The 12,538-nt window shown below is 41.6% G+C and overlaps 2 protein-coding genes across 3 annotated transcripts in view; one reads left to right on the top strand and one right to left on the bottom strand.

The window, feature by feature from the left end:
* The first annotated feature begins 4,482 nt into the window (after positions 1-4,482).
* dct (dopachrome tautomerase) lies at positions 4,483-12,157 on the top strand. The gene is made up of 8 exons (XM_035522813.1): positions 4,483-4,917; positions 5,428-5,727; positions 6,215-6,315; positions 7,375-7,541; positions 7,892-8,071; positions 8,375-8,510; positions 10,781-10,979; positions 11,225-12,157. Exons 1-8 carry the CDS (start codon positions 4,632-4,634, stop codon positions 11,398-11,400), a joined length of 1,545 nt encoding a protein of 514 aa, XP_035378706.1. The 5' UTR covers positions 4,483-4,631; the 3' UTR covers positions 11,401-12,157.
* A 92-nt stretch (positions 12,158-12,249) lies between these two features.
* The window catches only part of gpc6b (glypican 6b), a 58,877-nt gene continuing 58,588 nt past the window's right edge, over positions 12,250-12,538 (bottom strand). For both annotated transcript variants that reach the window (XM_035522812.1, XM_027031168.2), the window contains one exon: positions 12,250-12,538. This exon is cut by the window's right edge and continues 2,616 nt beyond it. The gene's annotated coding sequence lies outside the window, so the exon portion shown is untranslated.

Here is a 12,538-nt window from a genome sequence, read left to right as displayed (position 1 = left end):
AGTCGCTCTGGATAAGAGCATCTGCTAAATGCCATAAATGTAAATGTAAATGTCTCCTCTGTCTCTTCTATCTCCTCTGTCTCCTCTGTGCCCTCTGAGATCTTTAGTCTTATGGTAGAAATCTCCAGTGTGATTTAGTCAGCTGATATAAGGGGCCCTTGAGTGCCTGAGTGCTGAGATATGGAGGGGCAAGACCATGTCAACACTTAAACCTAAGCAGTGGTATTTTAAATCAGTTCTGAATAACACAAGTAGCCAGTGCATCTCGTTATGGATTGGTGTAATATGTTCTATCATCTTTACACGTACTAGTACTCAACTCTCTGTAGTCTGTAGCTTTCTTAGGGAGACTTGCCAGAGCACATTACAGTAGTCCAGCCATGATAATACAAACTGAGCCCTGGGGGACTGCAGCATAGCACATGGTGTTAGCAGCTGCACCGAGTGTGATACCGTACTCATGACTGGTCAGATATGAATGGAACCAGTTCAAAGCAAAACTAGTTAGACCAGCCCAGTCTCTTAGATGGAGTAACACTATACAATGGACTACTGTGTCAAATACAGCACAGTGGTCAGGAAGAACCATTATAAGTGTCATGGTGTAATCATAGGAGAGAAGCCATATCACTGCTCAGAACCTGATAACACTACGTTTTGAGTACAGGCCCCAGCGCTGTCTTAGGGTCTTGGGCAGAGAAAAAAGAAGCTTGTAAGAATTAACTGTAGACTGCCACAAATCATATCATTGCTATATTGAGCTGTATTGTATCTACTTAGCAGTGATCCTGTGATCACACAAAGGTGTTCTTTCCTTGAACTCCTCAACAGCAGGTGTTTCTTCCAGCATGACAGAGCACCATGGCACCATGTCACAAGGAAAAAGTGATAACCAAGTGGCTTGGTGAACATTGAAATTTTGGGTCTATGGCCAGGAAACTCCCAATGAGAACTTGTGGTCAATCCTCAAAAAGACGGTGGACAAACAAAAACACAGAAACTGTGATGCACTCCAAGCACTGATTAGGCAAGAATGGGTTGCCAGTCAAGATTATGCCCAGAAGCTGATATCCAGCATGCCAAGGTGAATTGCAGAAGTCTTAAAAAAGAAAGATCAACACCGTCTTTGCTTAAATTGGATGTATTTGTCAATAAAAAGTAAAAAAAAAAAAAAAAAAAAACCTCATGAAATGCTTTGAATTGTGTTTCACCATATAAACATCTGACAAAAAAAAAACGAGGCAGTAAACTTTGTGAAAACCAAAATTTGTCTCAGTCTTAAAACCTTTGTACTTTTCACTGACAACACTGATTTGTCGGATAGACAAGAACAGGATAAGCATTGGAAGAGCCACCCATGGCTTGATATGTATAGCAAATCATGCTTAGATATCATCCCAGAGGAGCACAACTCCTCTGTTGTCCTTCAGAGGGCCACATAGCCCAGTAAGGTAGCATGTGAAGCGCCCCACAACTTTGGGCCACTGCTCTTCCTCATCAAGCCGCTGTGATTTTCTTGTCTATGAAGGTGGTACTGGGAAGAAAACATTACTGGGCATGGGAGGTGATGATGTGGTCAAACTATGAAACACCCTACCAAACCAAAACTACTACGTATTTGCTGATATTTTCTTCAGCAGCAGATCTACTTTGTAGGAACAATCCGCAGCAACTGCCTGGCCGGTTGTCAGCTTTGAGATGAGAAGAGTCTTGCCAAGAAAGGCAGAGAGTCTGTTGATTCCAGGGTGGAGAAAGAAGAAAACCTTATCATTGTCAGGTGGTATGACAACAAGCTGGTTACCCTGATCTCTTCCCACTGTGAAGCAAATCAGACAAAGCCTTCGTGGAGGTCAACAGGCCACACATCGTGAAGCAATACCACACATTCTTATGGGGAACAGACCCCCTTGAGCTTTGCATCACAAAGTACAAGTACCATGTGAGGTTGCGAAGCTGGTACCTCTTCCTGTTCTGGCAGACCATCATGTTAGGCCTTGGTAACGCATGGTTGATGTACCGCCATGACTGTAGACGCCTTGTTGAAACAAAGGTGCTTCCAGGCAGAGACGGCCACTAGTCTGCGTCTTGTGTATTCACAAAGGGGCACTGTTCCCTTATCACTACTCCTTCACCACCCAAGAGAGGTCGTGTTGGAGTTCCAGATGAGGCTCGCACAGACCACGATGCACGCTGGCCTGTGAAGTGTGATAAGCGTGGTTGTTGTAAAGTCTGCAAAGTCAGTGCAACTACAACCATCTGTGAGAAATGTGATGTGCCTTTGCTTCACTAAGGAAAGGAATTGTTTCAAATTTTACCATTTGGCTTAGGATAAAAAAAAATGCCAAAGACAAGGACCGATAACTATGGTTTGAACATGGTGTTGACAATACAAAAGTTTTGTGGTACATGTACATGATTTTTTTAAAAAAAGTTCACTACATAAGTCTTCGTTTGGTTTTGTACAGCAGCAGTAGCTTGTTGAGAAGACCATTGATCTGAAGTAGGTTTATTCTGATACAATTTTCACATTTTTGAGTTGTAAAACAAATCCTAAAAACAATATGTTGTTAGTTTTAACCAGTATTGTTGTAGAATTGCAAACAAAAAAGTAAAAAACAGTGAATCTGATTTATTTACAAATGAGGCATACATTTACCATAAACACCCAATGAAACATATAGGTATGAAACATATAGAGCTCAAATTTCCAGATATAGTTCAGAAATGTGGTCTCTTCTTGGTTTTTTTTTTATCCCTCATAATGTTCCTTTAAGGTGAACTTGGTCTGGGTTTCGGAATCCATGGTCCCTTTTCTGTGTTGTTACTGTGGCGTCCCTGGCAGACGAATGAAGATCACGTTGTGAGCATTTCTCTCCTTTACCAGAAGTAACAGCTCCAAGTCCAGGAAAACAGTTAGCATCAAGTTAGCTGGTCACCAGGAAAAGGTGGCCTGAGGTAAAGGTTTGAAAAAGAGGAGTCACAAAGCATGAAACTGGGATTGAGGAGGTTCAGCCATATAACATATTTGAATCTTCAAACCATCACAGGAGAGTTTAGAGGAGTACATTTCTCTAATTTCGGTTTGGAAATGAGTAAAATGTTATCTACAGGCTGGAGAGAATAAAACTCCAGTCAACAGTGTGTCTACACTGACCTCCATCTCAACTGGAAATCCACAGGCTAGATTAAACACTGATGCCTTTCCAGTGCTATAATAATCATGGGAGTCATTCACTCATTTAGAACCAAAAAAGAGAAGGTGCAGAAGGGGAGTGATCCTTGTTAAGTTGCGGTGTCACCCTACTGGGGATCCACACATGTTAAATGTACCTGTAATCTCGGATCACACGAAGCCCTCGTGTTATGTCACTCCATGTGCTCGTGTTTAGGCTTTGCATGCTGGCCTGCATCACAACTGTAACTGTGGGAACCCCACGCACACATCACAAGCGCACCCCTTATGTGGATATACAGCACATGCATCTAACTTTAACTGGTCCATAATCCCAGACACTGTGGCTTTCTTCTCTCTCTCTCTCTCTCTCTCTCTCTCTCTCTCTCTCCCTCCCTCTCTATCCCCCTCTTTCTATTTCTCTTTCTCTCTCTCCCCTCTCTCTCTTTCCAGGAAAGTGTCCATACTCCTTTTCATTGCTCTGTGGTTTCTTTGATGTTTCTTTGAAGCTGTAGCTTTGTTCAGACCTTTGGTGTAAAACTGGTGTGATGTCATATGCATCATATCAGGAAAGGGACATCAGATGCTAATATCTTGTGGTCCACTTGGAGTGTGTGTGTTCTTAAAGTACTGTACACACCTGCTGTTTATCTAGGGTCTAAGACAGGAAGGGCAGGCCATAAAGGTTTCATGTGATGTTCACTATGTTTCTGAGACTGACACACAAGTTTTGGCCCCAGGTTAGAAATGTGAATTCCACTTTTAACAAAAAAATATTTGTTTCCCATACCACAAGATCCTCTCAAACTATGTTCCCAGATCATTCCCAATGTGAAAATGTTGCCTATATTTTCACTTCTACAATCTGAGAAACGCATCATCAGTTAAATGTTTATTATTATTATGACAATATCTTAACCAGCAATGCAAATTAAAAATAATTTTCATATAATCTTCAAAAAGCAAATAAATAGAGAAAACAACCATGATGCTCTTCAAATATGCCATGGTTGAAGACTGAGTCAAATTCCTTTAAATCCTTTTAACATTTTTGAATCAAAAGCCTATGGGAAAGACAACACACACACACACACACACACACACACACACACACACACACACACACACACACACACACACACACACACATTTTCCTTTCCCTCCTGGGTCTGGGCTGCCAGTGTTAGTAGAACTCATACTTACCATGTGTCAGGTGATCACCACGAGATCACTGCGCTAATCCTTCCCAAAAAAGAGTGTTTCAAATGAGGGGGGAGGAGATTATATCAGCAAAACAAAGTACAACAGAGACCTCATTCTCTCCCATCTGCCAGTGAAAAGACAAACTGTGGCAACTCCTCAGAAGCTCATTAAGTTCTACAATTGTTTTGAGCAGTGGCTGGATAACAGCTTAGTGGAGAAGTGTTATCGCTGGAGCAGGTCTAAGAAGGACTGTGAGATGAATAGAGTTCTACTCTTCTGGCTGTTTTTTCTGGGATGCAGCCAGCAGGCGGTCACCCAGTTCCCCCGCGTGTGCTGCACAGTAGAGGCAATCGTGTCGAAGCGATGCTGTCCTGCGTTGGGTGCTGACCCGGACAACGTGTGTGGTGTGCTGTCTGGCCGGGGGAACTGCACCACTGTCCACGTGGACACCAAGCCCTGGGGTGGCCCGTACAGCCTGAGGAACGTGGATGACCGCGAGCGGTGGCCCACCAAATTCTTTAACCAGACCTGCCAGTGCGTCGGTGAGTTACAGAGCTAATCATTCTGGGTTCTCGTTTCCCAAAGACACTGTTTTATCTTAAATTAGACAGAAAGTGTGCAGTGTAATTCTCACTCTACCACTGAAACGATGAATATTGTTTTACGATGAGGTTGGGAAACTGGCTGAGATCTGCACCTGAGGATAAATGTATTGGTTCTACTAATGATGAAAACATGGTTTGCAACATGATTTTGAAAGTGCCTAAGTTAAAATTTGTAATGTTTTTAAAAATACTAAATCTGTACCCACACTGAATTCCCACGATTTTTATCAGGTATGTCCATATACACTGTGGCGTATACATACATGTAAGTGTGTGAAGAAATGTGATCTTTTGTGTACTGGGGTAAGTCTGTTTTCCACAGTCACAGACAGGTTATCATGTACGCCATTGTGTCCAGCCTGTATAAGCTCCTTACCCTGCACAAGACCCAGCTGAGCCCCACGGCCTCTCAGACGGTTAGAGTGACAAACTCTGCACTCTGAACAGGGAATTTTGCTGGATATAACTGTGGGGAGTGCAGGTTTGGCTGGACTGGCCCCAGCTGTGAGCGACGCAAGGCGCCGGTTGTGCGGAAGAACATCCACTCTCTGAGTGCCACCGAACTGCAGGAGTTCCTGGACGCTCTGAATCGTGCAAAAAACACGCTCCACCCCGATTATGTCATCGCCAAGGAACACTGGCTGAGCCTGCTGGGGCCCAACGGGACAGAGCCGCAGGTCAACAACATCTCCATCTACGACTTGTTCGTGTGGCAACACTACTACTCCGTCCGTGACACACTGCTGGGTGAGGAGTAGGGCACAGGGGGATGAGGGGATTAGGGGCTTTAAACATGGGCTACGGGGGGTTAAAGGGTCTTCTACAGTATTATTCAAATCATCTTGTCAGGGTATGCTTTTTGAACAATGTTAAAGGTTAAAAGTTAGAGGTGTGTACCCCTTGAAGCTTTCTGACTTTATGAATCTAACTGATGTTATTTATATTGTTAAAATTGCATTTGTCATTGTATTATAGTATGGACAAACTAAAATCAAAAGAACAGAGACAATCAAATAACATCTTTAGAGAACTAACAGGGGTAGTGTAGCTATCACTCACGAGGATGTGAGTTTAATCTCTGTTGTTCTACTGAATTAAGCAGTTCTCTTGAAGTTGGCGAATAAACGTCACTTACAAAAGTTAGCTATATCTACTTGTCTCCTTATACCTAAAATACATGTAACACACTGTATGTATAAGTGCATATACACAACCATACAACTCTTCATTTCAGGACCTGGGAGACCATTCAAAGCAATTGACTTCTCCCATAAAGGTCCAGCCTTCATCACCTGGCACAGGTACCATTTACTGAATCTGGAGAGGGACCTGCAGGTAGGTGGAGGTGGTTTTTCATTGGCTGTTCAGCATTAGACAATGCACCACCTGCCTGTTAGGGACATGCTCAAAACTCAAACACTATTCATCAGGAATTGGTAAGCTTGAACACTGTTTGATGTGGTTACAGACATCTAGTAAAGGCCATGATTTTAAATATGCCCTAGTTTTTAGAATTTTTTCTAAAAGTTTTGTAACACTGTAGTTTTATGTAACAGCGTTATTATGATGTACACTGTAATTTGATGTAACACTGTTGTTATGTGTAAGGTTGAGCAGTAAAGAGTCGGACATGTGCAGAGAGGAGTGAGATTTATTATGGGCAAATCCAAAATCGGAGTCGTTAGAACGTTCCAGGGTCATAGAACCGACAGGGAGAGTACCAGGATACACGACTAAACAAACACAAGAGTACACGAAAGCAAACAGGGGAATCAGGCTATAACAAAAGACTTGGGAAAACTCAGGGCTAAGGCTAGGAGAACAAACTTAAACACAATGATTCAAAGATACATACACGGAGTCAACAAGCACAGCCACATTCAAATGAACAGTCCAAGCACAGGCATCAAGACAAGGTTTAAATGCATGAACTAAACGAGGGACAGGTGTTGAAAATCTGGAAAAAACAAAACCATGGAATGGAACTAAAAAACACAAGACAGGGAAAACACAGAGCACGGAAGCTGGGAGGGAGTGATCGTGGCACATGATGTAACACTCTAGTTAATTTTTCTTTTTTTCCCCGCATATCTCATACAAACGAAACATTCTGAAGTTAATATGACAAGCAGTCAAACAAATGTATACATTTCTTATACATATGGTCAGTCTTCCAATATTAAGTGAACAAAATGGAAATATTAAGTAAACATATATTTTACTGTCTCTTTTATCAGTTTGATATGGTTTGACAGTTTAATAGCATTAAACAGCTTTTATGAAGTAGTAACACAGTAAGTTCAGTAAAAGCTAATTAGCTGATTAGCTGGTATCTGGCCAGATTCCACAGTTAACCAGTTAATGAGCACCTGCTAACATCTTCTTTCTTCTCAGAAATTGACTGGTAATGAAAACTTTGCCATTCCGTACTGGAACTTTGCCACTGGACAGAATGAATGTGATATCTGCACTGACTCCCTGCTCGGGGGTCGTGATCCCAATGACCCCTCTCGTATCAGCTCGTCCTCACAATTTACCAACTGGGGCGTAGTGTGCGGCAGGTTCGTCCATTCATCATGTGTTTATTCATTATGTGTTTATTCATTATGTGTTTATTCTATTCATCCTCCATCTGAAACATTTTAAAAGAAAGTTTCTATTTAAAATAGTTCTGAATACTGGGTAAATACTGGCCGCATGTAAAGTACTGGTCATGAAAATGGACAACTAATTTAACTGTAAAATTAAGGTTCAAGAGTATTTTTAGTATGTTGACATAAGATGTCAAGAGCTATTCTATGCCTTCGCATCCCTACAGAAGGTCCAGTGTGAGTCTTACACTTGAAAATGGATTATTTCCCACGTGATATTATGACATCTTAGCAGAGTTGACTTGTGTTCTCTGCTGCAGCCTGGATGAGTACAACCGCCTGGTGACGCTGTGTAACGGCACCAGAGAAGGTCCTCTCCGCCGCGGTTCAGCAGGCGTGAGCACTGTAGCTCTGCCTACCATGGGCGATGTTCGGAACTGCCTCGGCCTGCACGACTTTGACAGTCCTCCCTATTTCATCAACTCGACCTTCAGCTTCAGGTCAGGCCAGCAGGGTTTCGTACCCACTGTCACGTACCAAGTGCACGAGCTTGTGCTTCTGTTTACACTCGCGTGTATTCCATCAAGAATATCCTTAGATATTCATTTGTGCAGAATTTCACAACCGAGTAATTTAGAAAACAAAGTGTGTTTCTGGAAAGAACTTTTGATTTTCTTACAAGACATCATGGTGAAGTGTAGCGCTTCAAAGTTGTTATCTACAATGTATGCAGTAGTAAAGAGGTGTCAGGGGTCAGGGGTCAGTTCAGGGGTTAGATCTGAGGTCAGGGTTGTCTTTTGAAGGAATGCACTGGAGGGCTTTGACAGGCCAGATGGTGAGATCAGCAGCTCTGTGAGCAACCTACACAACCGGGTCCATGACTTCATCAGCGGGACAAGTGCGGCGACCCACTCCGCTGCCAATGACCCCATCTTTCTGGTAAATATGCTATCTTTATGGTCAAACAAAAGATTTGTGCTTTGTAAACACTTCAGGAATGTCTTTATATGAGTTATGCTATGTATATGTGATGAATATGTATGTGTTATGAATATATTATGTACGTGTGAGGTGAAAGATTAATGAAGTACTAACCCTTACCCTAACTAACCCCAACCATAACTAACCCTAACCCTAACTAACCCTTACCCTACCTAACCCTAACCCTAACCCTAACCAAGTCTAACCCTTACCCTAACTAACCCTTACCCTAACTAACCCCAACCATAACTAACCCTTACCCTAACTAACCCTTACCCTAACTAACCCCAACCATAACTAACCCTTACCCTAACTAACCCTTACCCTAACTAACCCCAACCCTAACTAACCCCAACCCTAACTAACCCTTACCCTAACTAACCCTAACCCTAACTAACCCTTACCCTAACTAACCCTAACTAACTCCAACCCTAACTAACCCCAACCCTAAGTCTAACCCTTACCCTAACTAACCCTTACCCTAACTAACCCCAACCCTAACTAACCCTAACCCTAACTAACCCTAACCCTAACCAAGTCTAACCCTAACCCTAACTAACCCTAACCCTAACTAACTCCAACCCTAACTAACCCCAACCCTAACCAAGTCTAACCCTTACCCTAACTAACCCCAACCCTAACTAACCCTAACCCTAACCAAGTCTAACCCTTACCCTAACTAACCCTAACCCTAACTAACTCCAACCCTAACTAACCCCAACCCTAACTAAGTCTAACCCTTACCCTAACTAACCCTAACCCTAACTACCCCTAACCCTAACTAACCCTAACCCTAACTAACCCCAACCCTAACTAACCCTAACCCTAACTAGCCCCAACCCTAACCCTAACTAACCACAACCATAACTAACCCTAACCCTAACTAACCCCAACCATAACTAACCCTAACCATAACTAACCCCAGCCCTAACTAACCCTAACCCTAACCAAGTCTAACCCTTACCCTAACTAACCCTAACCCTAACTAACTCCAACCCTAACTAACCCCAACCCTAACCAAGTCTAACCCTTACCCTAACTAACCCAAACCCTAACTAACCCTAACCCTAACCAAGTCTAACCCTTACCCTAACTAACCACAACCATAACTAACCCCAACCCTAACTAACCCTAACCCTAACTAACCCCAACCCTAACTAACCCTAACCCTAACCAAGTCTAACCCTTACCCTAACTAACCCTAACCCTAACTAACTCCAACCCTAACTAACCCCAACCCTAACCAAGTCTAACCCTTACCCTAACTAACCCAAACCCTAACTAACCCTAACCCTAACTAACCCCAACCCTAACTAACCCTAACCCTAACCAAGTCTAACCCTTACCCTAACTAACCACAACCATAACTAACCCTTACCCTAACTAACCCCAACCCTAACCCTAACCAAGTCTAACCCTTACCCTAACTAACCCTAACCCTAACTAACTCCAACCCTAACTAACCCCAACCCTAACTAAGTCTAACCCTTACCCTAACTAACCCCAACCCTAACTAACCCTAACCCTAACTAACCCCAACCCTAACTAACCCTAACCCTAACCAAGTCTAACCCTTACCCTAACTAACCCTAACCCTAACTAACTCCAACCCTAACTAACCCCAACCCTAACTAAGTCTAACCCTTACCCTAACTAACCCTAACCCTAACTAGCCCCAACCCTAACTAACCCCAACCCTAACCCTAACTAACCACAACCCTAACCCTAATCTTCATATAAAGTGTTAATTTAATTGAATACTTCTTGAAATATCTCAGCAATTTGATACTATATACTATACACTAGAGTATATATACATATATACAACTTTATTCATATATTTCACTGCTTTTGTGAAACAAACACATTGGCAAACTTATTTCAAACAATGGTTCACGTGAGCAAAGGTGTTTCCACTTGAAATATACATTTCTAAAATTGCACCTCATATTTATGGCCATATTATTTCTTTTTGCAATGCTCTAGGTCAAATGGTAGCTTATACGTACAAGGGCTGAGTTTGATTTGAACATTTTGACTTGACATGTTATAAGTGAGAACCTTTAAAGTGAATTCAAGAAAATATGCAAAAAAAAAAAAAAAAAAGAGAAAATGCCCTGAGACTTCAGAGCGCTAAGCTGGATCAGAGAGGGAGAATAGCACTCTTTCTTTTTCCATTTTAGGGTCAGATAGAGGGAGAATAAGACTCTCTCTTCTCTCGTGTCCAGGTTCTTCATGCTTTCACAGATGCCATATTTGAAGAATGGCTCCATGGCTCTCCTGCCAATGATACATTGCCTGAGGAGATGGCTCCCATCGGCCACAACAGACACTACAACATGGTGCCTTTCTTCCCTCCTGTGACCAACGAGGACATCTTTGTCCCATCCAGCCAGCTTGGTTATACTTATGCTATTGACTTACTGGGTAGGAGTTCATTTATTGAGCATTACACTCAGCAAAAAAGACGAATGAGTTGGATGATTTGGAGAGAATATGCCTGGAAAATGATTACAATGACTTCACAAATCTCAGAAATAGACATACATGGTGTTTTTTTTTTCTCTCTGGATAGGCAATACACACGATCACTATGGGAATATCTTTCTAAACTTATGCATCCATAGGGAACTAAAGGACAGCACTTCCCTGTCTTTGTACCTCTGTCCCAGACCGAGATCCGGGCTCCGCTGTGGTTGTGCTGGGATCCACACTCGGTGGCATCTTCCTCCTCCTGCTGCTCTTCCTCCTTCTCCTGGTGCTCTACCTCCAGCAAAGAGGCAGGAAGGAGTTTGAACCACTCCTGAAGGCTGAATTCTCCAGTACTAAGTACCTGGAAGAAGCGTAGTGTAACATCTGTCTTACGTGGACCTGAAACAAAGGTTTCGGTTATGAAACAGGGTGAAGTTACGCAGAACAATGCAACAAATATGACAGTGCTGTACAAGCTGGGAAGGATTTGGATTTCAGTGCGGTGTATCATTAATGCAGCATTTCAAAAAACACTAGAACACTAAAAATGCAAATAAAATGCATGATAAAGTATGACTGTAATACAAACCAAAAAATATATTTTGTTGCGAACAAGCATTTTAAATGCTTATTGTTAAGTGACCACTATGATATATATTGCGTTATAACATTGTTGCTGCGTTCGTTGAAGAAACCTTGTCGGATTAGAGTAACCGTGGTCTGTCATCAGTTCTCAGGCTTTCCAAGGGTTTTTGAGGTATTATCTTGTCCAGTTTCTTTTTACCTAAATTTGATTTTCTGAACTATTCTTTTTCTTACTCACTTCTTAATTTTTTCTTTATTCTTCTACTAAAATATATTTACAGGATTATATGTTTAATGTGTAATTTAAACTAGTTATCAGAAAGGAAGTGCAAAACCTACGATTTCATTAGCTCTGACAAAGTTTTGACAAAATCACTTTTAAACCCCACTGAGTTTCACAAAATCACTTCATAGCCCTTCAGGTTTTTATTAGAGAAAAGCACTGCAGTGTTCCATCTGATGGGTAACCGAACCAAAAATCAGAGTTGATATTTCAAATGTCTGTAAAATGGTAAGTGTGTAAATTATATTTAGGCCAAATAATATATACAAAGATGAAATTTCTGTCTAGCACAATGTCAAGGTATGTAAACATTTTATTCTGTAGACTCAGATACTAAAGATAAATCTTCCAACCATCATTATTATTGTATTTTAATCTCAGAATGAGAGCAGCATGAGTAATTAAATACATTTCTATATTCAATCCAGAAAAGTCTTCGCCACTTTATCATAATCTATAGAACTATAACTGCACTTAGAAGATATAATAAAATGACCCTTTTGCTTTAACATTGTGGTATTAAGTAACGTCCAGCAGAGACATTGGTTTACTTTCCTCCACAACATAAAAAAGATCATTTATATTCACATAATACTAAAGTTAAAACAATGTTTTAAGGGTCTACTGTACATATGAAAGGTCAGAA

The sequence above is a fragment of the Electrophorus electricus genome, chromosome 25 (genome assembly GCF_013358815.1).
Source record: "Electrophorus electricus isolate fEleEle1 chromosome 25, fEleEle1.pri, whole genome shotgun sequence".
Lineage (NCBI taxonomy): Eukaryota > Metazoa > Chordata > Actinopteri > Gymnotiformes > Gymnotidae > Electrophorus > Electrophorus electricus.
The sequence above is the reverse complement of the archived record's forward strand: the minus strand, read 5'-3'. Positions and strand labels throughout refer to the sequence as shown.